The sequence below is a fragment of the Scyliorhinus torazame genome, chromosome 10 (assembly GCF_047496885.1).
Source record: "Scyliorhinus torazame isolate Kashiwa2021f chromosome 10, sScyTor2.1, whole genome shotgun sequence".
Classification (NCBI taxonomy): domain Eukaryota; kingdom Metazoa; phylum Chordata; class Chondrichthyes; order Carcharhiniformes; family Scyliorhinidae; genus Scyliorhinus; species Scyliorhinus torazame.
In genome coordinates this window covers 257572119-257599345 of record NC_092716.1, presented here as the reverse complement: position 1 = coordinate 257599345, position 27227 = coordinate 257572119, and the positions used below count along the sequence as shown (strand labels likewise).

At 48.7% G+C, this 27227-nt stretch overlaps 1 protein-coding gene across 1 annotated transcript in view; it reads left to right on the top strand.

The window, feature by feature from the left end:
* Positions 1-27227, top strand: part of dhcr7 (7-dehydrocholesterol reductase) — an 82987-nt gene that overhangs the window by 43674 nt on the left and 12086 nt on the right. The window contains exons 4-7 of the mRNA XM_072466722.1: positions 6276-6366; positions 19205-19418; positions 24316-24520; positions 27080-27211. Of these exons, the coding sequence (XP_072322823.1) occupies positions 6276-6366; positions 19205-19418; positions 24316-24520; positions 27080-27211 (642 nt within the window). The remainder of the gene's footprint in view (positions 1-6275; positions 6367-19204; positions 19419-24315; positions 24521-27079; positions 27212-27227) is intronic.

The following is a 27227-nucleotide window of genomic DNA, read 5'->3' as shown; positions in this document are numbered from 1 at the left end:
GGGAATTTAAATGTAATTCCTTAAATACATCCAGATTTTAAAGCAGTCTCTATAATGGTGACCAGGAAACCACCAGATTGTCATCAAAGCCCCCAAGAACCATCCTTACTGGACTGGTCTGTCTATGACTCCCGGACCAAAACAATCGGGTTAACACTTAAATGCCCTCTCAAATGCCCGGGCAAGCTGCTCCGTTGTACTAAACTGCCATGGTAAAATCCAATAAGCACAACAGAGACTGAACAGCTCCAGAAGGGCATCTCCCCACCAGACCCTCAAGGACAATTAGGGATAGACAACAAATGCTAGCCCAGCCAATGGCACCCATGAGTGATTCAGAAAGACAATGGGCAGAATTTTACTGCTGGCGAGGTTTCCCGCCCTGCCATTAACAGAAGTTGGTGGGAAACTCACAACTGCTCTGCAGACGTGGTGAGCAGGAGTCATTTGGCGAGGAAGTCCGGCCTTTGGGAGCTGCTGGCAGGCTGGGGATTGGGGGGGGGATCTTTTGAGGAGGGGTACGTGAAGGGGGCACCTGCCACACCCACCCGAGGCTTCCTCCCGCCCGTCAGGAAATAGCGGCCAGGTTGGGGAGTGGTCATTATTTCAGTCCAGTGGCCATGGGTCTTCCCACCTAGAACTTAATTTCAGCCGAGGTGGGGGCAACGGCTGTAATTCCTAATGCCAATCCACTAAGTTTTTAGGCCCACCCACTTAGTGCAGCATGCAGGAGTTGATGATAAATTCTGTCTGTGGTGGGTTCAGGAACACGAGGTAACAGAGCAGCACTTTATGGTTTCTAGGGAGTGGAAACAAGCTACGTGCATGTGAGAAAGAGCACGGAAGGTAGTTTAATGTGTGCTTTTAAAATAATCCCCTCGCGTTGTTTGAAAGTTAGCGAGCTTGGCCCAGACTGTAGACATTACACTGTATTCGATTAATACATGGAGCATTGATCCCTGCAAACCCTCACACACTCGCTTTTTGTTCTGTGCACGGGTCAAGTTCAAATGTTGACGATTACACCAGATTGCTGAGCAATAACTTCGTTCACAGTGATTTGCGACACGGTGTATCGCTTGAGAGGGTCAACTCACAGAAAGTTTCCTCTCGAGCACTTCTCATCAATTTTTTTTTTTTTAATTAAATATTTTATTGAAAATTTTTGGTCAACCAACACAGTACATTGTGCATCCTTTACACAATATTATAACAACACAAATAACAATGACCTATTTTATAAACAAAAAATGAATAAATAATAAATAACAAAAATGAAAACTAGCCCTAATTGGCAACTGCCTTGTCACAAGTAACACTCTCCAAAAATATAATTTAACAGTCCAATATATAATTATCTGTAGCAACGACCTATACATACTATACAGTATATATTAACAACCCTGAGAGTCCTTCTGGTTCCTCCTCCTCCTCCCCCCCCCCCCCCCCCCCCCCGATCCTGGGCTGCTGCTGCTGCCTTCTTTTTCCCATTCCGTCTATCTTTCTGCGAGGTATTCGACGAACGGTTGCCACCGCCTGGTGAACCCTTGAGCCGACCCCCTTAGGACGAACTTAATCCGCTCTAGCTTTATAAACCCCGCCATGTCATTTATCCAGGTCTCCACCCCCGGGGGCTTGGCTTCTTTCCACATTAGCAATATCCTGCGCCGGGCTACTAGGGACGCAAAGGCCAAAACATCGGCCTCTCTCGCCTCCTGCACTCCCGGCTCTTCTGCGACCCCCAAATATAGCCAACCCCCAGCTTGGTTCGACCCGGACCCCTACTACTTTTGAAAGCACCTTTGTCACCCCCATCCAAAACCCCTGTAGTGTCGGGCATGACCAAAACATATGGGTATGATTCGCTGGGCTTCTCGAGCACCTCGCACACCTATCCTCCACCCCCAAAAATTTACTGAGCCGTGCTCCAGTCATATGCGCCCTGTGTAATACCTTAAACTGAATCAGGCTTAGCCTGGCACACGAGGACGACGAGTTTACCCTGCTCAGGGCATCTGCCCACAGCCCCTCCTCGATCTCCTCCCCCAGCTCTTCTTCCCATTTCCCTTTTAGTTCATCGACCATAGTCTCCCCTTCGTCCCTCATTTCCCTATATATATCTGACACCTTACCATCCCCCACCCATGTCTTTGAGATCACTCTGTCCTGCACCTCTTGTGTCGGGAGCTGCGGGAATTCCCTCACCTGTTGCCTCGCAAAAGCCCTCAGTTGCATATACCTGAATGCATTCCCTTGGGGCAACCCATATTTCTCGGTCAGCGCTCCCAGACTCGCGAACTTCCCATCCACAAACAGATCTTTCAGTTGCGTTATTCCTGCTCTTTGCCACATTCCATATCCCCCATCCATTCCCCCCGGGGCAAACCTATGGTTGTTTCTTATCGGGGACCCCCCCCAAGGCTCCAGTCTTTCCCCTATGCCGTCTCCACTGTCCCCAAATCTTCAGTGTAGCCACCACCACCGGGCTTGTGGTGTAGTTCCTTGGTGAGAACGGCAATGGGGCTGTCACCATAGCCTGTAGGCTAGTCCCCCTACAGGACGCCCTCTCTAATCTCTTCCACGCCGCTCCCTCCTCCTCTCCCATCCACTTACTCACCATTGAAATATTAGCGGCCCAATAATACTCACTTAGGCTCGGTAGTGCCAGCCCCCCCCTATCCCTGCTACGCTGTAAGAATCCCTTCCTCACTCTCGGGGTCTTCCCGGCCCACACAAAACCCATGATGCTCTTTTCAATCCTTTTAAAAAAAGCCTTTGTGATCACCACCGGGAGGCACTGAAACACAAAGAGGAATCTCGGGAGGACCACCATCTTAACCGCCTGCACCCTCCCTGCCATTGACAGGGATACCATATCCCATCTCTTGAAATCCTCCTCCATCTGTTCCACCAACCGCGTTAAATTTAACCTATGCAATGTGCCCCAATTCTTAGCTATCTGGATCCCCAGGTAACGAAAGTCCCTTGTTACCTTCCTCAACGGTAGGTCCTCTATTTCTCTACTCTGCTCCCCTGGATGCACCACAAACAACTCACTTTTCCCCATGTTCAATTTATGCCCTGAAAAATCCCCAAACTCCCCAAGTATCCGCATTATTTCTGGCATCCCCTCCGCCGGGTCCGCCACGTATAGTAGCAAATCGTCCGCATACAAAGATACCCGGTGCTCTTCTCCTCCCCGAAGTACTCCCCTCCACTTCTTGGAACCCCTCAACGCTATCGCCAGGGGCTCAATCGCCAGTGCAAACAATAATGGGGACAGAGGGCATCCCTGCCTTGTCCCTCTATGGAGCCGAAAATATGCAGATCCCCGTCCATTCGTGACCACGCTCGCCACTGGGGCCCTATACAACAGCTGCACCCATCTAACATACCCCTCTCCAAAACCAAATCTCCTCAACACCTCCCACAAATAATCCCACTCCACTCTATCAAATGCTTTCTCGGCATCCATCGCCACTACTATCTCCGTTTCTCCCTCTGGTGGGGCCATCATCATTACCCCTAACAACCTCCGTATATTCGTGTTCAGCTGTCTCCCCTTCACAAACCCAGTTTGGTCCTCGTGGACCACCCCCGGGACACATTCCTCTATTCTCATTGCCATTACCTTGGCCAGGACCTTGGCATCTACATTTAGGAGGGAAATAGGTCTATAGGACCCGCATTGTAGCGGGTCCTTTTCCTTCTTTAAGAGAAGCGATATCGTTGCTTCAGACATAGTCGGGGGCAGTTGTCCCCTTTCCTTTGCCTCATTAAAGGTCCTCGTCAGTACCGGGGCGAGCAAGTCCACATATTTTCTATAGAATTCGACTGGGAATCCATCCGGTCCCGGGGCCTTTCCCGCCTGCATGCTCCTAATTCTTTTCACCACTTCTTCTACCTCGATCTGTGCTCCCAGTCCCACCCTTTCCTGCTCTTCCACCTTGGGAAATTCCAGCCGATCCAAGAAGCCCATCATTCTCTCCCTCCCATCCGGGGGTTGAGCTTCATATCATTTTTTATAAAATGTCTTGAACACTCCATTCACTCTCTCCGCTCCCCGCTCCATCTCTCCTTCCTCATCCCTCACTCCCCCTATTTCCCTCGCTGCTCCCCTTTTCCTCAATTGGTGTGCCAGCAACCTGCTCGCCTTCTCCCCATATTCGTACTGTACACCCTGTGCCTTCCTCCATTGTGCCTCTGCAGTGCCTGTAGTCAGCAAGTCAAATTCTACATGTAGCCTTTGCCTTTCCCTGTACAGTCCCTCCTCCGGTGCTTCCGCATATTGTCTGTCCACCCTCAAAAGTTCTTGCAGCAACCGCTCCCGTTCCTTACTCTCCTGCTTCCCTTTATGTGCCCTTATTGATATCAGCTCCCCTCTAACCACCGCCTTCAACGCCTCCCAGACCACTCCCACCTGGACCTCCCCATTATCATTGAGTTCCAAGTACTTTTCAATGCACCCCTCACCCTTAGACACACCCCCTCATCTGCCATTAGTCCCATGTCCATTCTCCAGGGTGGGCGCCCTTCTCATCAATTTTTTTAATAATTTGGAAATAAAATCATTTTTTAAAATGTAATCTTCTCCTTCAAGGTTGTAATTATGGAATTTGTTTCATTTTCACATTTGTGTAGCAGAATTGATGAAAAGCTTGAAAATTTGATTTGATCATTTGAAAGTCTGCATTGAGAGTCCCACGTACTTTGTAGAGCTAGTTTGCCAGTGACCACAACCATGTGACATGCCTGTAGTCAAAGGGTGCACTGGGTCACCCAGAATCCTAATACTGCTGTCACTCTTTGTTTAATTTTTTTTTAAAGGGAAAAACCCAAAGGAATGCTGTGTAAAATAATTAAAAATGTGAAAACCTGTCATTAAACAAATCCCTGAAAAATCCCCCTCGTGACTGCCACCAGAAGCTTTTAATAATCTTTATTAGAGTCACAAGTAAGCTTACATTAACACTGCAATGAAGTTACTGTGAAAAGCCCCTAGTCGCCACACTCCGGCGCCTGTTCGGGTACACTGAGGGAGAATTCAGAATGTCCAATTCACCTAACAGCACGTCCTTTGGGACTTGTGGGAGGAAACCGGAGCACCCGGAGGAAACCCACGCAGACACAGGAAGAACGTGCAGACTCCGCACAGACAGCAACCCGAGCCGGGAATCGAACTTGGGACCCTGGAGCTGTGAAGCAACAGTGTTAACCACTCACAAATCTGAATAATGTTTCTTTATAAAACATCTTTTATTTAAACAACTTTTCAACTATGATCCAATGTATAAATAGATTCTCTCTCAGTTTTCGACACGGCACATTTGATCATACTTTCTATGTGGATCGATGCTGGCCCTCAATTGGAACCCTGCAAGGGTGATCCTTGTTCTTACCACCAAAATCTTTAACCTTGTGTAGCCTGGGAGCTACCTCTCGTCATCGGCACATGGGATGGACCAGGACAAGTTTTAATTTTGTTTGTTTAACCAGAATTTAGGTAAGGAAGCCCCGGATAATACGGACATGTGTTAACTGCATGTCAGAATGGAATCCTTTATTTCATGAGGGAAATCATTTTTGGTTGCTGGATCCGACAGAACTGCTATGGGGTTAATTCTGGTACATCAGTCGAGCCTAATTGTGTGCTTACCATGACAACTGAATAGAGCATGTCCAAGATACTGGACTGCATAGAGCCCATTTGAACACGGGAGCGTGCGTGCATTACAAGCTGGAGGTGCACAGTGCGCCATAGACATATTGGTGAAGGCCCAAAATAATTAGTGTGCAGTTTCCATGCCTGAAGTATAGGTAAGACATCCTTTTTGCATGTGCAAATGAGGACCCTAACACCTTACTGGAGGCCCGCACATCAATATTGCTTTGCCTTGAGGAAGACAGCACTGGGTGAACTCAAAATCAGGTTTCTATACGACCTTAAAGGGAATTCCCCTGCCTGTTAGGCCACATCCAACAAGCTTAAGATTTTTTAAAGTATAATGAGCTGAATGTACAGCGCTCCTCATCCCAACGACCTGTGTAATGCTGCCGGCCACTGATATCCCTAGAGTGATAGTTGCAACTCTTGCTGTTTTGAAAATGTGTTCTGTTAATATCGTCCAGTATTCTGTTAATATCCACCGTCCGCCAGCACGACCCACTGCTGAGGAGACAGCCGAGCAGTGCAATTAAGTCTTCCTAAATTACCCAATCCAACTGGTTTGTTGCCAATTACTAAGACTATTTCTTTTCTGTGCATGGATTTTCAGGTGTTTTTGTACATGTGTGTGCCTGATGTTTGTCACAAGTTCCTGCCTGGCTATGTTGGTGGCGTGCAAGATGGGGCATGCACTCCTGCAGGTGAGATTCATCTCATTTTGTTTTGAAGAACAACTTTTTTAAAAAAATACTCTTCCAAGTCGTATTGTTTTGCAAGTTTGCTGATAGCAACAAGTAGAAAAAGAAATGGCCATTGTCGTGGAAAAGGGGGGAACTTGTTCAGGGATAAATAAGACTTGAGGATTTCTTATTATTCAAAGTCTTTCCAACTCAATGCATTTTTCCACTTGACTTAATGCTGCAAAGTTTTTTTAAAAAATGTTTTTATTAAAGTTTTTCAATTTACACACTATAATAAACAACGCTCTGTGGATCCTCCCCCCTTTTTGTTGTAAGATATTTTATTGGAACATATATTTTACAAAAGCTGATTCTCATCTATTTGCATACCTATAGTTCTTTCCCCTCCCCTTCCCCTTCTGTCGATTGGCCGCATTCCTCCCCTCTCTACCTGTTTTGTTGGCTACTATGTGCTCTCCTCCCCTCGCTCTATTGGCTGTCGGCTTCAGACAGGTCCTGGAGCAAGTTGGCGAATGACCTCCATGTTTTGTTGCGGCGCCCGCCTCTGACCCTCGGATGGCGAAAAGAAATTCCGCCAGGTCTGCCAGCCACTCTGCAGCTGTGGGTGGTGCTGCTGATCGCCAACTGAGCAGGATTCTTCGGCGGACGAATAGGGAAGCAAAGGCAAGGGCGTCGGCCCCGTTCCCCATAAAATAGTTCTGTCTGGTCCGATACCCCGAAGACTGCCACCTTTGGGCTTGATGCCACACTCACCCCCACAACCTTAGACATTGCGTCAAAGAAGGCCGTCCATTACCTGACAATCCGGGGCAGGCCCAGAACACGTGGGCGTGGTGGCCGGGCCTCCCTGGCACCGTTCACACTTTCCCTCCACCTACAGCAAGAACCTGCTCATTCGGGTTCTTGTTAGGTATGCTCTCTGCACCCCTTTCAGTTTCATGAGGGTTAGCCTTGTCAAGTGGAGGTGGAGTTGGTCCTGTTCAGTGCTTCGCTCCAGAGTCCCCACCATATTTTAATTCCTAAACTCTTCCTCCCATGTTTCATCCAATGGGGAGCGTACCCTTTCTAATAGTCCGGACAAGTCCCCGCAGTTCCCCTCTCCCGGGTTACCTGCATCCAGTTGTTCTGTGCGTCCTGGGGTCTTGAGGGTATGTTGCCCTCTCCTCGCAGAGGAAGTTCTTTACCTGTGTGTCGGAGTTCGTTCCCATTGGATAGTTTTAGTCTTTCTGTCAGTTCCTCTAAGGTCGCTAGCCTGTCCTCTGTGTAGAAGTCGCTGATGGTCAGTGTCCCTCCCATCCTGTCTCCACCTCCTAAAGATTTTGTCAGCTCCACTGAAGAAGGCCTTGGGGATGTAGATCGGTATGGATATGAACAGGAAGAGGAACCTGGGTAGCACATTCATCTTGATCGTCCTTCCGTCCTCCCCGTTAGGGAGAGCAGAGGTGTGTCCCATCTCTGTAGGTCCTTTTTCACTTCCTCCGCCAGACTGGTTAGGTTCCACTTGTGAATCCCCGTCCAGTCCAGAACAATCTAGATTCTCAGCTAGCGGGATTTGCTTTGGGCTCGTTTGAATGGCAGTCCCTCCACCTCTGCCCTTCCCCCTTTTGGGTTCACAGGGAAGACTTCACTCTTGCTCAGGTTGGGCTTGTAGCCCAAGAAAGTTCCAAACTCTCTCAGGAGCTTCATGATTCCTTCCATGCCGCTTTCCAGGTCCGAGATGTAGAGGAGCATCCGCTCCCAAACTGACCCCTCCTCCACTTCCTTACCATGGTTATATTTGCTGCCCAATAATAATTCATTAAATTTGGCACGGCCAACCCGCCTCGTCCTCGCTCCAGCAACACCCTCTTTACCCGATGGGCTTTTCCCGCCCGCACAAATCCCAATATCAATGACTTAACCTTCTTGAAAAAGGCCTTGGGGATAAAAATCGGGAGGTTCTGGACTGCAAACAAGAATCTCCGGAGCACAGTCATCTTCACGGACTGCACCCGCCCCGCCAATGACCTGCAAGCACATCCCACCTTTTAAATTTGCCCTTACTTTTCTCCACCAACCGAGCCAGATTCAAGTGGTGTAGCTGCTCCCACCCCCGCGCCACCTGAATACTCAGATACCTAAAGCTCACCCCCACCACTTTAACCGGCAACCTGCCCAATCTCCTGTCCTACCCCCTCGCCTGAATTGGAAAGACTTCACTCCCATGTTTAGTTTGTACCCTGAAAACCAACCGAATTCCACCAAAGTGTCCATGATACCCCCTATGGGCAGCACGGTAGCACGAATGGATAGCACTGTGGCTTCACAGCGCCAGGGTACCAGGTTTGATTCCCCGCTGGGTCACTGTCTGTGCGGATTCTACACGTTCTCCCCATGTCTGAGTGGGTTTCCTCTGGGTGCTCCGGTTTCCTCCCACAGTCCAAAGACATGCAGGTTAGGTGGATTGGCCATGATAAATTGCCCTTAGTGACCAAAAAGGTTTGGGTTATTGGGTTACGGGGATAGGGTGGAAGTGAGGGCTTAACTGGATTGGTGCAGACTTGATGGGCCGAATGGCCTCCTTCTGCACTGTATGTTCTATGCATTCCAGTGGATCCAATATATGCAACAGCAAGTTGTCCGCACGATCCCTTCCCAACCCCTAGACGCTCTAAGCGCCGTTGCCAGTGGCTCTAGCGCCAAGACGAAAAGCAACAGGGAAAGTGGGGAACCCTGCCCCATCCCCCTGTACAATCTAAAGTATCCCAAACTAACCCGATTCGCTCTGACACTCGCCCCTGTACAGCAATCTAATCCAATCTGCAAACCCCTGCCCAAACCCGAACCACCCCAGCATCTCCCACAAATACTCCTACCAGATCAAAGGTCTTCCGCATCCATCGCGACCACCACCTCCACATTTCGTCCCTCCGGAGGCACCATTGTAACATTTAGTAGGCGCAGGATATTGGCCGACATTTGCCTCCCTTTTACAAATCCCGTCTGAACCCCCCTCTCACCTCCGGCACAGAATCCTCAATCCGCGAGGCCAAAAACCTGAGCCAGCAACTTGGCATCCACATCCCTAACTCCTCCCCCTTTTTAAAGAGGGCAGCCTTCATCTGATTAAACCCGGCCTTCCTCTTCGCCAAGTCCTGTTATACTCTCAGCTCACTCCCCTCCCAACTGCATCTCATTGTGTGTCTCGCCAACTCAAAATCATCTCCTTACCCAGGAACTGGTGAAGACGCACCACCATTGCCCTGGGTGACTCGTTCGCCTGTGGACTCCTTATTAGCTCCCTGTACGCTTGTTCAACCTCCAGGGGCAGGCCGAAGCCTCCCTCTCCCATCAGCTTCTCCAACATTCCAGCCACGTACGTGGCAGCGTACACTCCCTCGATGCCTTCAGGCATCCAGACAGTCCTTACGTTCTGCCTCCGGGAGTGGTTCTCGAGGTCCTCGACCTTCTCCTGCAGCCGTGTCTGGTTATCTCGCATTACTCCCGCCTCGGCCGCCAGCGAAGCCAGCTGCTCCTCGTGCTCCCCCACTGCCACTTTCCCGATGGCCTGGCCCTGGGACTCCAGCCTCTGCCCCACTCGATCTTTAAGACCATAAGACATAGGAGCGGAAGTAAGGCCATTCGGCCCATCGAGTCCACTCCACCATTCAATCATGGCTGATTTCAACTCCATTTACCCGCTCTCTCTCCATAGCCCTTAATTCCTCGAGAAATCAAGAATTTATCAACTTCTGTCTTAAAGACACTCAACGTCCCGGCCTCCACCGCCCTCTGTGCCAATGAATTCCACAGACCCACCACTCTCTGGCTGAAGAAATCTCTGTTCTAAAGTGGCTCCCTTTTATTCTAAGGCTGTGCCCCCGGGTCCTAGTCTCCCCTGCTAATGGAAACAACTTCCCTACATCCACCCTATCTAAGCCATTCATTATCTTGTAAGTTTCTATTAGATCTCCCCTCAACCTCCTAAACTCCAATGAATATAATCCCAGGATCCTCAGACGTTCATCGTATGTTAGGCCTACCATTCCTGGGATCATCCGTGTGAATCTCCGCTGGACCCGCTCCAGTGCCAGTATGTCCTTCCTGAGGTGTGGGGCCCAAAATTGCTCACAGTATTCTAAATGGGACCTAACTAATGCTTTATAAAGCTTCAGAAGTACATCCCTGCTTTTATATTCCAAGCCTCTTGAGATGAATGACAACATTGCATTTGCTTTCTTAATTACGGACTCAACCTGCAAGTTTACCTTTAGAGAATCCTGGACTAGGACTCCCAAGTCCCTTTGCACTTCAGCATTATGAATTTTGTCACCGTTTAGAAAATAGTCCATGCCTCTATTCTTTTTTCCAAAGTGCAAGACCTCGCACTTGCCCACGTTGAATTTCATCAGCCATTTCTTGGACCACTCTCCTAAACTGTCTAAATCTTTCTGGAGCCTCCCCACCTCCTCCATACTACCTGCCCCTCCACCTATCTTTGAATCATCGGCAAACATGGCCAGAATGCCCCCAGTCCCGTCATCTAGATCGTTAATATATAAAGAGAACAGCTGTGGCCCCAACACTGAACCCTGCAGGACACCACTCGTCACCGGTTGCCATTCCGAAAAAGAACCTTTTATCCCAACTCTCTGCCTTCTGCCTGACAGCCAATCGTCAATCCATGTTAGTACCTTGCCTCGAATACCATGGGCCCTTATTTTACTCAGCAGTCTCCCGTGAGGCACCTTATCAAAGGCCTTTTGGAAGTCAAGATAGATAACATCCATTGGCTCTCACCTATTTGTTATCTCTTCAAAGAACTCTAACAGGTTTGTGAGGCACGACCTCCCCTTACTAACTCCATGCTGACTTGTCCTAATCTGACCCTGCACTTCCAAGAATTTAGAAATCTCATCCTTAACAATGGATTCTAGAATCTTGCCAACAACCGAGGTTAGGCTAATTGGCCTATAATTTTCCATCTTTTTCCTTGTTCCCTTCTTGAACAGGGGGGTTACAACAGCGATTTTCCAATCCTCTGGGACTTTCCCTGACTCCAGGTGACTTTTGAAAGATCATAACTAACGCCTCCACTATTTCTTCAGCTAGCTCCTTTAGAACTCTAGGATGTAGTCCATCTGGGCCCTGAGATTTATCAATTTTTAGACCTCTTAGTTTCTCTAGCACTTTCTCCTTTGTGATGACTACCATATTCAACTCTGCCCCCTGACTCTCCGGAATTGTTGGGATATTACTCATGTCTTCTACTGTGAAGACTGACGCAAAGTACTTATTTAGTTCCTCAGCTATTTCCTTGTCTCCCATCACAAAATTACCAGCGTCATTTTGGAGCGGCCCAATGTCAACTTTTGCCTCCTGTTTGTTTTTAATGTATTTAAAGAAACTTTTACTATCATTCCTAATGTTACTGGCTAGCCTACCTTCATATTTGATCCTCTCTTTCCTTATTTCTCTCTTTGTTATCCTCTGTTTGTTTTTGTAGCCTTCCCAATCTTCTGACTTCCCACTACTCTTTGCCACATTATAGGCTTTCTCTTTTGCTTTGATGCATTCCCTAACTTCCTTTGTCAGCCATGGCTGCCTAATCCCCCCTCTTGATAACCTCTCTTTTCTTTGGGATGAACCTCTGTACTGTGTCCTCAATTACTCCCAGAAACTCCTGCCATTGCTGTTCTACTGTCTTTCCCACTAGGCTCTGCTCCCAGTCGATTTTCGTCAGTTCCTCCCTCATGCCCCTGTAGTTACCTTTATTTAACTGTAACACCTTTACATCTGATTCTACCTTCTTTCTTTCAAATTGGAGATTGAATTCTACCATATTATGATCACTGCCTCCTCAGTGCTCCCTTACTTTAAGATCTTTAATCAAGTCTGGCTCATTACATAACACTAAGTCCAGAATGGCCTGTTCCCTCGTGGGCTCCATCACAAGCTGTTCCAAAAGCCCTCCTGTAAACATTCAATGAATTCCCTTTCCTTGGGTCCACTGGTAGCATTATTTACCCAGTCCACCTGCATATTGAAGTCCCCCATGATCACTGTGACCTTGCCTTTCTGACATGCACTTTCTATTTCGTGGTGCATTTTGTGCCCCCGGTCCTGGCCACTGTTAGGAGGCCTGTACATAACTCCCATTATGATTTTTTTGCCTTTGTGGTTCCTCAACTCTACCCACACAGACTCCACATCATCTGACCCTATGTCATTTAGTGCTATTGATTTAATTTCATTCCTAATTAACAAGGCAACCCCGCCCCCTCTGCCCACCTCCCTGTCTTTTCGATAGGTTGTGAATCCCTGGATGTTTAAATGCCAGTCCTGAAACCCCTGCAACCATGTCTCTGTGATGCCTACCACATCATACCTGCCAGTCACAATCTGGGCCACAAGCTCATCTACCTTGTTCCGTACACTGTGCGCATTTAAATATAGCACCTTTAATTCTCTATTGACCGTCCCTTTTTGTTTTTTAGTGTGGTGGACCTTGGTTTACTGAGCCTTTCCATACACTGTGTCATATTTTGTGGGATGGGGACTCTCGTAACCTCTCCTGAGTTTTGTCTTTTCGTGCTTTTTTGTATACCTAAGCATCTACGCGTCCCACTGATTACTTCACCTCTTGGTTCCCTGACTTTCCCTTCCCCCCCCCCCCCCCCCAATCTTTAGTTTAAAGTCCTATTGACCACCCTATTTATTCTTTTCGCCAGAACACTGGTTCCAGCTCGGTTCAGGTGGAGACCATCCCAACGGTATAGGTCCCCCCTGTCCCAAAACTGATGCCAGTGTCCCATGAAAAGGAACCCCTCTTTCCCACACCACTCTTTCAGCCACGTGTTAACTTCCCTGATTCTTGCCGCCCTATGCCAATTTGCACGTGGCTCGGGCAGTAATCCGGAGATTATGACCCATGAGGACCTGTTTTTTAATTTGAATCCTAGCTCTTTATAATCTCTAAACAGGTCCTCTTTCCTAGACTTGCCTATGTTGTTGGTACTGACATGGACCACAACAACTGGATCCTCCCCCTCCCTCTCCAGTATCCTTTCAAGCCGGTCAGAGATGTCCCGCACCCTAGCACCGGGCAGGCAACATACCATGCGGGACTCTTTATCCTGCTCACAAAGGATACTATCTATCCCCCTGATAATAGAATCCCCTACAACTACAACTTGCCTATTTACTCCCTCCCCTTGAATGGCCTGCTGAACCATGGTGCCTTGGTCAGCTGACTCATCCTTCCTGCAGCCCTGTTCGCCATCCACTCAGGGAGCAAGTGCCTCATACCTGTTGGACAGAGTCAAGGGCTGAGGCTCCTGAGTTCCTGACTGCTGGTTCCCTTTACCTGCCTGACTTGCAGTCACACCCTGCTGTCCCTGGCCACTGGCAGGATTTAAACTACTTACTCTGACAGGTGTGACTGCCTCCTGAAACACAGTGTCCAGGTAAGTCTCCCCCTCCCGGATGTGCCTCAGTGTTTGAAGCTCAGACTCCAGCTCATCAACTCTGAGCCGGAGCACTTCGAGCAGCCAACACTTACTGCAGATGTGGTCGCTGCAGCTCGCAATGGGATCTGCCAGCTCCCACATCAAGCAGCTCAAGCACATCACCTGACCAGCCATCACTAATTAATTAATTAGTTTAATTTAAGTTTATGAGTTTAGCTGTGTTTTTTTTTAATTTGGGGCAGATTTGTTATCAACCACTCAGATCACAGCTTCCCTCTGACGTCACTTTTGGAAAAAAAAACTGGAAAACAGGAAGTTACCGTTAGGTTTTTATACTCACAGAGACTGCTCCTCCTCCTCCGAACGGCTCCCGAACTTAGGCCCGAAGAAAGAGAGAGAACAAAACAGTCGGGAAAAAGCACCTTTTCCCACTCTTCACCGAATTACCTCACTGCACCAAATCAATCCCTGACCGCCTTGGCTAGGTCCTCATGAGCCTCTCTCCTCTAAGATAGCAATCTGATACAGAGCATGTTACCATGGAGTCTGCTTATTACTCCTTTGGAATCTGCACCTCACACTGACCATTCACCTGTCTGTCTTATTACCCTCTCAATCTTCTTCTCAAGATGGCCGAATGTGTCTCCCCTTAAATGGGATTAACTGGTCACATGACCTTGTTCTAGAAACCGCATGGTGTGTCTGCACTGCCACCTGCTGGTTGGAGTTCACACACCTTCCATCTATGATTATAGCCCATAGTCATATCACCACAGAGCTGGCCATCAGTGGGTCTTGTGTGCAGTTGAAGTTCTCGTCCCCCTCCTCCCCCAGCCAGATCAGCCCCAATGTCCTGGTACACCCTGATCCTGTGTGCCTTCCAGCTGCAGGCCTCTGGTTGTCTGGGCCAGCAAAGGATCCTTTCCCAGTCCTGGCATTGTGCAGCTTAGCAATGACCGCTCTCGGCTGCTCCCCCTCCTTGGGTTTCGGCCAGAGCGACCTGTGGGCTCTGTCGATCACCGGTGGCTTGGGGGATGCTGTCTCTCCCCACGAAGTTACCCAGCATCTGGTCCATGTGGTCAGTCGATTCTTTCTGGCAGTCCCACTATTCTAATATTTTGGCATCTTGCCCGATTTTTCCTGCTCCTCCTCCACTTTTCCTTTCCACTGGGTCACCACAACCTCTTAATTTTGGCCTCCAGGACGGCGATTCGGTCAGTCTGGCCACTGAGGTTTTCTCCAGCACGGTAGCACCGTGGTTAGCACTGTTGCTTCACAGCGCCAGGGTCCCGGGTTCGAATCCCGGCTTGGGTCACTGTCTGTGCGGAGTCTGCACGTTCTCCCCGTGTCTGCGTGGGTTTCCTCCGGTTTCCTCCCACAAGTCCCGAAAGACATGCTGTTAGGCGAATTGGACATTCTGAATTCTCCCTCAGTGTACCTGAACAGGCGCCGGAGTGTGGCGACTAGGGGCTTTTCACAGTAACTTCATTGCAGTGTTACGGGGGTAGGGAGAGGAGGGGGGCTTGTTTTTCAGGTTGCTGGTCTTCCTCTCTCGGGAGTAGCCAGGGACCCCTCGCCTCATGTGTCCTCTGACCTTTTTTCATAGATTATCATAGAATTTACAGTGCAGAAGGAGGCCATTCGGCCCATCGAGTCTGCACCGACTCTTGGAAAGAGCACCCTACCCAAGGTCAACACTTCCACCCTATCCCCATAACCCAGTAACCCCACCCAACACTAAGGGCAATTTTGGGCACTAAGGGCAATTTATCATGGCCAATCCATCTAACCTGCACATCTTTGGACTGTGGGAGGAAACCGGAGCACCCGGAGAAAACCCACGCACACACGGGGAGGATGTGCAGACTCCGCACAGACAGTGACCCAAGCCGGAATCGAACCTGGGACCCTGGAGCTGTGAAGCAATTGTGCTAACCACCATGCTACCGTGCTACCTGCTTGCTCGTTGCTCCTTGCTGCCATTTTTGGTGTCTCTGCAGCCTATTGAACAGCTGCTTCCTGGTATCCTTGCTGTTCTTAGTATTGTTGAGAGTGAGCAGATGTTTTAGTCCGATTTTTATGGGCTAAATTCAGCCAAAAGTGCCTCTTATCTTGTCTTCCGGAGGAGAGCCACCTGATGTGCGACTGCTCAGCACATCCCCATTACCGGAAGACCCCCCCCCACCCGGCAAAGTTTGGTTTTGCTAACATCACAGAATGGTTACGGCACAGAAGGCTTGGCCCGTTGGATGTGTATGTAGCTCTCCAAAGTAGCAATTCACCTCTTCCCACTCTCCCCGTAGCCCTGCACATTCTTTCTATTAGTTGCCTCTTGCAAGCCTGGATTAAACCTGCCTCCACCACATTCTCAGGCAGTACATTATAAATCCGAACTACCCGCTACGTGAGCAAACTTTTCCTAATGTCGCCACGGCTTCTTTTGCCAATTACCTTAAATCTGTGCCCTCTGGTTCTTAATCCTCCCACCGACAGGAAAAGCATTTTCCTACCTACTCTGGCCAGACAATTCGTGATTTTGAATACCACTTCTCTTCTCAACCTTCCCTTCTCCAAGGTCATAGAACAAAGAAAGGTACAGCATAGGAACAGGCCCTTCGGCCCTCCAAGCCCGTGCCGACCATGCTGCCCGTCTAAACTAAAATCTTCTACACTTCCGGGGTCCGTATCCCACTATTCCCATCCTATTCATGTATTTGTCAAGATGCCCTTTAAACGTCACTATCGTCCCTGCTTCCACCTCCTCCTCCGGCAGCGAGTTCCAGGCACCCACTACCCTCTGTGTAAAAAAACTTGCCTCGTACATCTCCTCTAAACCTTACCCCTCGCACCTTAAACCTATGCCCCCTAGTAATTGACCCCTCTACCCTGGGGAAAAGCCTCTGACTATCCACTCTGTCTATGCCCCTCATAATTTTGTAGACCTCTATCAAGTCGCCCCTCAACCTCCTTCGTTCCAGTGAGAACAAACCGAGTTTATTCAACCTCTCCTCATAGCTAATGCCCTCCATACCAGGCAACATTCTGGTAAATCTCTTCTGCACCCTCTCTAAAGCCTCCACATCCTTCTGGTAGTGTGGCGACCAGAATTGAACACTATACTCCAAGTGTGGCATAACTAAGGTTCTATACAGCTGCAACATGACTTGCCAATTCTTATACTCAATGCCCCGGTCACCTGTTAATCATTCGGACATGAAAGAGACTGCTTGTGTCCTGAAGCACATACTTGTTTTAGTATATCAAGTTTTCAAAGTGCATCGATATATACACTGGCCCCATTTTGGTTGCATGGCAGTTGATGAGGCGTGCATCAATTCATCCAGATTTCCGTAGAATTATCTTTCTCAGAAAGCAGTGGTGGCCGGGTCATTGAATGTATTTAATGCTGAGTTAGGTAGGTTCATGACTCACAAGCGGGTCAAGTGTTATGGGGTGGGGTGGGGGGGGGGGCAGATAAGAAAGTGGAGTTGAGGCCACACTGAGATCAGCCATGATCTTATCAAGTGGCGGAGCATGCTCGAGGGGCCAAATGGCCTACTCCTGCCCCGAATTTGTGTGTTAATTTGTTCATGCACTTGTGGTGGCACCACAGCAAGGACCATGAAGGGAAGCTTGCTTGATCTTGTTTTGGGAGGAATAATTGGTTCTGTCGAATAGAAGGGAAAGGTTGATGGGTTGGAGTTGTGCATTGTTATGGTCAGACCAGTTGAGGTCGTTGCCCTTCAAGATCAATGGGGGGATCACTGTGATTCTGGGGTAATTTTGTGTTGAGTGAGTCTTCAAGAAGTGGCACAAGACTTGGCCGCCTTGGCGCAAGTTGCAGATTTTGCTTTTTGCAAATCCAGATTATTCCAAGAATACGTTCATAATTAAACTGATCCAATTGGATTGATTTGAATTAAGATTTCCTATGGTCACTCCGTTTACTGCTCATGTCGTGGTGAAGCTCACTATATTTTGGTGAGGCCCCACTAGACCCTTGAAATCACACATTTATTTGTGGGAGAAAACCCTTAATCTCATATTGAACTAGCCACACCTCCGCTCCTATCACTCTCACTTCTGGAGTCAAAAGGTTGAAGGTTCAATTCCCACTCTCAGAGACTTGAGCACAGAAATGTCGGCTGACACTCCAGCGTCAGCACTACAACACTGAGAGAATGCTGTACTGCCCCGATGCCGGCTTCCTGATTCTCTGGCACCCGCGGGATTTCTGCAGGGCCAATGCCGCCCCCCCCGCCCCCGGCGATTCTCCAGGCCCCGACAGGCCGAGTGACCGCCGAGTTTGGCCAAGACCCGCCGGCTTGGGTTACTCCGGTCCCACACGGCGGGACCTGGAAGGTGTGTCTGCACGGGCCGTCCTGGAGGGATCCGACCCCGGGGTGGGCTCCCACGGTGGCCTGGCCCGCGATCGGGACCTACTGATCGGCCGGGGGGCTGGTTCCATGGGGGCCTATGTTCCTCCGCACCAGGCCCCTGTAGGGCTCCACCATACTGCTCGGGGCCCGGGGCAGGGAAGGGAACCCCGCGCATGCGCAGAATGACGCCGGCCATTCCGCGCATGCAACTCGCACCAGCCGTTCCGCGCCAGCTGGAGCTGCAGGGACCACTCTGGCGCCGCTTTTCACGTCGGCGTGGGGACATAGCCCAATTATTGGAGAATCCCACCCAGGGAACTTCCCCCGCAGTATCCAGGCCAATATTTAGCCCTCTACTGACATCAGAAGAAGAGATTGTCAGGTCATTTTTGCATTGGTGTGTGTGTGGGGGGGGGGACACGCGGCGAGAGTAAACAAACCCGCCACCAGCGAACGGTGCGCCCAAATCCCCGACCTCACTGGCCGCAGTAGCGGGGGAATCTCACAGCGGAGAATCCCGGCCAATATCTGCTTTTGAAAGTGTGTACCGGTAATGGCCTTTTGCTTTTCATTAAACAAATTATTTTCCAATCTGGATTTTAGCTGTCCGGATAAAACTGGTGTATGGTCACTGAGGCCAACCAATACTGCAAATAGTTAATGGTATGGTAACCGTTCTAACTGGTTAATGGTGAAGTAACTCAGCTACTTAGGCCTTGTATTCGGAAACTCCCTCCCTTAAGTCACTCAGCTTTTCTAACCTATCTCTCCTCCTTAAAACCTACTTCTTTATCCTACGTTTTGGTCACCTGAATAAGTCCTTTAATGGCTCCATATCAGATTTTACTTGTTGTGAATCTCCCTGGGACTTGATGCTGCATTACGCATGTTAAATAAATGCAAGTTGTTTGCTAGAATATGTTTGAGAAAAGGTTATGAGAAGGCTACTGAAATATTTAGAATTGTTTTCGAAAGGACCAAGAGCCCTAAGTTTGTGTACTTACTCTACAGGTCTGATCAATAAATATGAGGTCAATGGACTACAGGCCTGGATTATTACCCATGTGCTCTGGTTTGCTAATGCCAACTATCTTCATTGGTTCTCTCCCACAATCATGTTTGATCATTGGATCCCTCTGTTGTGGTGCGCCAACATCCTGGGCTATGCTGTGGCGACATTTGCAATGCTGAAAGCATACTTCTTTCCCAGTAATGCAAAAGACTGGTAAGAATTTAACCTGTGAAAATGTTTTGGAAGAATTGGTCAAAGACGGTCTTGTTCTTGGCTTGTATTCGTCATTGGTTGTCCCTCCAGCTTAAAAGCTGAACATGCAAGTTTATTGAAGACGTTTACAGAATAATAACGGGGTATCTATATGTTCTACGAGCTGTCATTGTCAATGTCTCCGCGTTCTCTCTCCTCTCTTTTAAAAACTGTTGTTGTTACCAAATTTAACCCCTCTGACCTTCCAAACTCAACTCTAGACTTTCATTCCTCTCCATGCCCACATCTCCTCTAACTCAGCACTTTGATATGATTTTCAACCCTCCCACAACATTGAAACAACTCTTAACAAAAGCCACCCAAAAATCGCTGTGACAGCGATTTATTATCTCCCTTCAAGCGTCTCCTCTATGGCAGCTTTTAAGTCTTCCTCCTAGTGCAGCACAATGGTTAGCGCTGCTGCCTCATGGCGCCGAGGACCCGGGTTCGATCCCGACCCCAGGTCACTGTTTGTGTGGAGTTTGCACATTCTCCCCGTGTCTGCGTGGGTCTCACCCCCACAACCCAAAGATATGCAGGGTAAGTGGATTGGCCACCCTAAATTGCCCCTTAATTGGAAAAATTAGGGGGGGGAAATGTTTTCCTCCTTCAGTGCACCTCCATCGTTCTCCAGCTCAGTGGAAATGCCCTAGCTTGGTCCACCTCTTTATCTATTTGATCAGATGCAGACCAGCCCTACCAAAAGAGTTCCCTTGTACCAAACATGTTCAACTAGCTGCACGGATGTGCAGCAATCTTGAATGTACCTGCAATAAGCAGGCTGCACACAATGAAGAAAAATTAGAGGGGCCATTGTTTGCACCTCTGATCTAACTGTGAGGCCCCATCTCTTCCTTGTGTGTTGTTATAATCTGCGGCTGGTGAATCAGCTTCCACCTGTATACTGATGACCCTATCTCTGCATCGCCAAAATCTCTTGTGAACCCCACCATTACCTCTGTATTGTCAGACTGCTCACCTGCCATTTAAATTTGAATGAGCTTCCTCCGGCTTAAATCAAAGCGGAAAATGCTGGAAAGACTCGGGAGGCTGGGATTTTCCGGCCTCGTAGAAACTGGAGCCACCGTGGGAGATTCGGCAGCCATGCCAAAGTCTTATCGACTTTCAGCGGAACTGGATGACCCGGGTGGAAGGCGGGCCCTGAAAATCCCATCCTCAGTCTATGAGGCAGTGTCTATGCAGTAAGGTTAATGTTTCAAATCAATGATCTTTCATTAGAAGTGGGCCTTTTGGGCCTTTGAGTCTGTTCTGCCATTCAACTAGATCATAGCGGATCTTCTACCTTGACATTTCTTGAACCATCCTTCCTTGATAGGGTCTTCAGTATTTTTGTTTTGTCCCTCCAGCTAAGCACTGTTTTCAGCTCCCACTATTAAGCTTCTTAAGTTGCCAAATCTGTGGATATACACTTGGAGGTTTCAACACATGATTTTCAACTGCCATGCTCATGGGCAGTGTTAGCACTGCTGCCTCACGGCGTCAAGGATCCAGGTTCAATCCCGGCCCTGAGTCACTGTCTGTGTGGAGTTTGCACATTCTCCCCGTGTCTGCGTGGGTCTCACCCCCACAACCCAAAAATGTGCAGAGTAGGTGGATTGGCCGCGCTAAATTACCCCTTAATTGGAAAAAAAAGAATTGGGTACTTTAAAATTAAAAGAAAAAAACTTAGAGCCTTCATTAAAACATCTCCAATAATTTTATAACGAATAAATGCACTTTCTTTGTCACACACTTCGATATTTCTCTTGGGTTTGCCCACAGTATTGTTCTAGAAATCCATCTTTAATTCCTGGAGACTCCATACAATCCTGGAGTGTTGGCAACCCAACCCTTTCCCCTGATTTTATCCCTAGGTGCTGTCCCAAAGTGAACCTGACTTTCACAAACTCAGTATCCTGTCCAATCCTGGGGTGAACTTTGGGCCTGATATCCTACCCATTCTTCACCCTCCTGTAGTCTACCCAACACCTATTGCTGCTCACTCATCACCTCTTTCCACACTAACTCCAAATTCCCAAAAGATTCCAATTTAAACAGCTCCCCTGTATGTTGAAATCAGTCAAATGTCTCGGCCCTCCTTGTGCCTGTTACATTCTCCAGCATTGCACTTTCTCCCCTCTTCTCGCTCCTTTTACATCCGTCTCTTATGCATTTGCCCCACCTTTGGTCGCCATGCCTTCAGTCACCTAGGGCGAGATTCGCCGACCCCCCCGCCGGGTCGGAGAATCGCCAGGGGCTGGCGTAAATCCCGCCCCCCCCCAGCAATTCTCCGGGCTGGATGGGCCGAAGTCCCACTGCTAGAATGCCTGTCCCGCCGGCGTGGATTAAACCACCTACCTTACCAGCGGGACAAGGCGGCTAGGGCGGGCTCCGGGGTCCTGTGGGGGGGCGCGTGGCGATCTGGCCCCGGGGGGTGCCCCCACAGTGGCCTGGCCCGCGATTGGGGCCCACCGATCCGCGGGCGGACCTGTGCCGTGGGGGCATTCTTTTCCTTCTGCCTTCACCACGGTCTCCACCATGGCGGAGGCGGAAGAGACTCCCTCCACAGCGCATGCGCGGGGATGCCGTGAGCGGCCGCTAACGCTCGTGCGCATGCGCCGCCCGGCAATGTCATTTCCGCGCCAGCTGGCAGGGGGAAAATCAGTCCGGCGCGGGCCTAGCCCCTCAAGGTTAAGGCTCGGCCCCCCAAGATGCGGAGGATTCCGCACCTTTTGGGCGGCGCGATGCCTGACTGATTTGCGCCGTTTTTGGCGCCGGTCGGCGGACATCGTGCCGATACCGGAGAATTTCGCCCCTGATCCACACACCCTCCAGACCCTCCAATTTCCAAAAGCCATTTTGCATTCTCACCTCCCATTGTTTCATTAAGACCCTCCCTAAAGCCCACTTCCATAACCCAACTTTTCATTCCCTCCCTTCTGCCATTTGTCTCCACATCTACATTTTTCTTTGTCCCTCTGAGAAGCAGTTTGGTCATTTGTCTAGACCATAAAACCATAAGACATAGGAGCGGAAGTAAGGCCATTCGGCCCATCGAGTCCACTCCACCATTCAATCATGGCTGATTTCAACTCCATTTACCCGCTCTCTCTCCATAGCCCTTAATTCCTCGAGAAATCAAGAATTTATCAACTTCTGTCTTAAAGACACTCAACGTCCCGGCCTCCACCGCCCTCTGTGCCAATGAATTCCACAGACCCACCACTCTCTGGCTGAAGAAATCTCTGTTCTAAAGTGGCTCCCTTTTATTCTAAGGCTGTGCCCACGGGTCCTAGTCTCCCCTGCTAATGGAAACAACTTCCCTACGTCCACCCTATCTAAGCCATTCATTATCTTGTAAGTTTCTATTAGATCTCCCCTCAACCTCCTAAACTCCAATTAATATAATCCCAGGATCCTCAGACGTTCATTGTATGTCAGGCCTACCATTCCTGGGATCGTCCGTGTGAATCTCCGCTGGACCCGCTCCAGTGCCAGTATGTCCTTCCTGAGGTGTGGGGCCCAAAATTGCTCACAGTATTCTAAATGGGGCCTAACTAATGCTTTATAAAGCTTCAGAAGTACATCCCTGCTTTTATATTCCAAGCCTCTTGAGATAAATGACAACATTGCATTTGCTTTCTTAATTACGGACTCAACCTGCAAGTTTACCTTCAGAGAATCCTGGACTAGGACTCCCAAGTCCCTTTGCACTTCAGCATTATGAATTTTGTCACCGTTTAGAAAATAGTCCATGCCTCTATTCTTTTTTCCAAAGTGCAAGACCTCGCACTTGCCCACGTTGAATTCCATCTGCCATTTCTTGGACCACTCTCCTAAACTGTCTAAATCTTTCTGCAGCCTCCCCACCTCCTCAATACTACCTGCCCCTCCACCTATCTTTGTATCCTCGGCAAACTTAGCTAGAATGCCCCCAGTCCCGTCATCTAGATTGTTAATATATAAAGAGAAAAACTGTGGCCCCAACACTGAACCCTGTGGGACACCACTCATCACCGGTTGCCATTCCGAAAAAGAACCTTTTATCCCAACTCTCTGCCTTCTGCCTGACAGCCAATCGTCAATCCATGTTAGTACCTTGCCTCGAATATCATGGGCCCTTATTTTACTCAGCAGTCTCCCGTGAGGCACCTTATCAAAGGCCTTTTGGAAGTCAAGATAGATAACATCCATTGGCTCTCCTTGGTCTAACCTATTTGTTATCTCTTCAAAGAACTCTAACAGGTTTGTCAGGCACGACCTCCCCTTACTAAATCCTTGCTGACTTGTCCAAATCCGACCCTGCACTTCCAAGAATTTAGAAATCTCATCCTTAACGATGGATTCTAGAATCTTGCCAACAACTGAGGTTAGGCTAATTGGCCTATAATTTTCCATCTTTTTCCTTGTTCCCTTCTTGAACAGGGGGGTTACAACAGCGATTTTCCAATCCTCTGGGACTTTCCCTGACTCCAGTGACTTTTGAAAGATCATGACTAACTCCTCCACTATTTCTTCAGCTATTTCCTTGAGAACTCTAGGATGTATCCCATCTGGGCCCGGAGATTTATCAATTTTTAGACCTCTTAGTTTCTCTAGCACTTTCTCCTTTGTGATGGCTATGTTAAAGGCACCATTCAAATGTATGTTGTTACTGTTTTTGTTGTTATAAATTCTGAGCCAGTGGCCTTGGTCTGAAACAGAAGCCTGGTAGATACATCCAGCTGCCGAATAGATTTGCCAATGAACACCTCATAAAAAAGGGATGAAAAAGCAGTACAAAAATATTATCAGTATTACATTGCTGCTGATTCTATTAAAGTGGGAAGTACAGTTTTAATATGTTTATTCCCTTTAGCAAATTCACTGGCAACTTTTTCTACAACTACATGATGGGAATTGAATTTAACCCACGGATAGGGACGTGGTTTGACTTCAAGCTATTCTTTAATGGCCGTCCTGGTATTGTGGCATGGACTCTTATTAACCTTTCCTTTGCTGCCAAACAGCAAGAGCTCTACGGTCAAGTGACCAACTCCATGATCTTGGTGAACGTGCTGCAGGTAATTTTATGACTTTTTTAAAAAATATATATTTATTAAAGTTTTTTAACACAATTTTTCTCCCTTACAAACAATAACCCCCCCCCCCCCCCCCCCCCCCCCCCCGTAACAAAAATAAAAACGAGAAATCGCGCAGAACAAGATATATACATGGCAAAATGATATATCTACACAGCTTTGTACACTGGCCCTCACCCGTACGTGCCAGTTTCCCCAACCCTTCATGTTATCTCTTGCTCATCCACCCTCCCAGGCAGTCCCCACTCTTTCCCCCCCCCCCAGGACGTCTCCCCCCCCCCCCCCCTCTCTCTCCAGGTTGCTGCTGCTGCTGACCGACCTTCCTCTAACGCTCCGCGAGATAGTCTAGGAACGGTTACCACCGCCTTTAAAACCCCTGCGCAGACCCTCTCAAGGCGAACTTAATCCTCTCCAACTTTATGAACCCAGCCATATCATTTATCCAGGCCTCCAGGCTGGGGGGGCTTCGCCTCCTTCCACATTAGCAAGATCCTTCGCCGGGCTACTAGGGACGCAAAGGCCAGAATGCCGGCCTCTTTCGCCTCCTGCACTCCCGGTTCATCCACTACTCCAAATATTGCTAGCCCCCAGCTTGGCTTGACCCGGACTTTCACCACGTGAGATATTGGTCCCGCCACTCCTCTCCAGAACCCCTCCAGTGCTGGGCATGACCAAAACATATGGACATGGTTCGCCGGGCTCCCTGAGCACCTTCCACATCTGTCCTCTACCCCAAAGAACCTACTCGACCTCGCCCCCGTCAAGTGCGCTCTGTGGACCACCTTAAATTGTATCAGGCTGAGCCTGGCACACGAGGAGGAGGAATTAACCCTGCCTAGGGCATCAGCCCACAGACCTTCCTTGATCTCCTCCCCCAGCTCCTCCTCCCATTTACCCTTCAACTCTTCTACCAGCGCTTCCCCCTCTTCTTTCAACTCCTGGTGTATTTCCGACACCTTGCCCTCCCCAACCCATACACCTGAGATCACCCTATCTTGAACTTAAAAGTTTTCAAACTTATTGGGAAGCCCTGCATTGTGTGCCAACATTGGCAGGCAACAATGTACGGAAGTAGTTGTTGCGAACAGTCTGATTTGAGTGAGGGCATGAAAAGAGCTAAAGGAGATTTTTTTTTTGCCACAAAGGAATCCTCCGATCACGGGGAGCAGAATCCATTACGGCTTTAAAAAGGGAAGTAGATCTCACCCCACAACGATGTGCAGGGTAGGTAGATTGGCCACGCTAAATTGCCCCTTAATTGGAAAAAAAGAGTTGCATACTCTAAATTTAAAAAATAAATAAATAAAAAGGAAAGGAACTGGATATTTGAGAAAGATATGAGGGAGGGGCAAGGGGAATCCTATTTGCCGTCTACATGCTGATGCTTAGCAACATTGGTCAAAAACAATACATTTCCAAATTGGCAGCCCAGATATTCAGCTGCTCCAGAATTTTTTGTTTTATAAATTTAGAGTACCCAATTCATTTTTTCAAATTAAGGGGCAATTTAGCATGGCCAATTCACCTACGCTGCACATCTTTTGGGTTGTAGGGGCAAAACCCACGTAAACACGGGGAGAATGTGCAAACTCCACACGGACAGTGAAGCAGAACCGGGGTCGAACCTGGGACCTCGATGCCGTGAGGCAGCAGTGCTAGCCAAGCTACTCCAGAATTATCTCCCTCTCTCACTTAAGATGCTCCTTAAAGCCTACCACTCAGAGGGTCGGTGTAGACTCGGTGGGCCAAATGGCCTCCTTCTGCATGTAGGGATTCTATAATTCTCATAATCTGGAATTTAAATGCTTGTCTAACGGTGACCATGAAACCAGTGATTGTCGTTAAAAACCGATCTGGTACACGAGGTCCAAACGCTCTCCAATTTCTCAACTCCCATTGTTTCATTAATTCCCTCCCTTCCCCAATATCCCCTCGTTTTTCTTTGTCCCCCTTTGTCTATTTTAAAGGCATCATTAATAATAATAATCTTTATTGTCACAAGTAGGCTTACAATCATACTGCAATGAAGTTACCGTGAAAATCCCCTAGTCGCCACACTCTGGCGCCTGTTCGGGTACACACAGGGAGAATTCAGAATGTCCAAATTACCTAACAGCACTTTGTGACTTGTGGGAGGAAACCGGAGCGCCCGGAGGAAACCCACGCAGACACGGGGAGAACGTGCAGACTCCGCACAGACAGTGACCCAAGCCAGGAATCGAAAGTGGGACCCTGGCGCTGTGAAGCCACAGTGCTAACCACTGTGCTACCGGGCCGCCCACAAATGTATGCTGTTGTGTCTTTGCTGTTGTAAACTCTGAGCCAGTGGCCTTGAGGGAAAGAAATCTGCCATCCTTACCCGGTCTGGCCCACATGTGACTCCAGACCCACAGCAATGTGGTTGACTCTTAACTGCCCGGTGAAATGGTCGAGCAGTTCAAGGGAGATTGGGGATGACCAGCAAATGTTGGCCTTGCCGGCGGTGTAAAGAAAATTATTAGCTTTTCATGTGACCACTATAAAGTGACTGACTATTTTTAGGCAATTTATGTGGTGGATTTCTTCTGGAACGAAGCATGGTATCTGAAGACGATCGATATTTGCCATGACCATTTTGGTTGGTACCTGGGTTGGGGTGACTGTGTCTGGCTGCCATACCTTTACACTCTACAGGTAAAACCATTTTAAA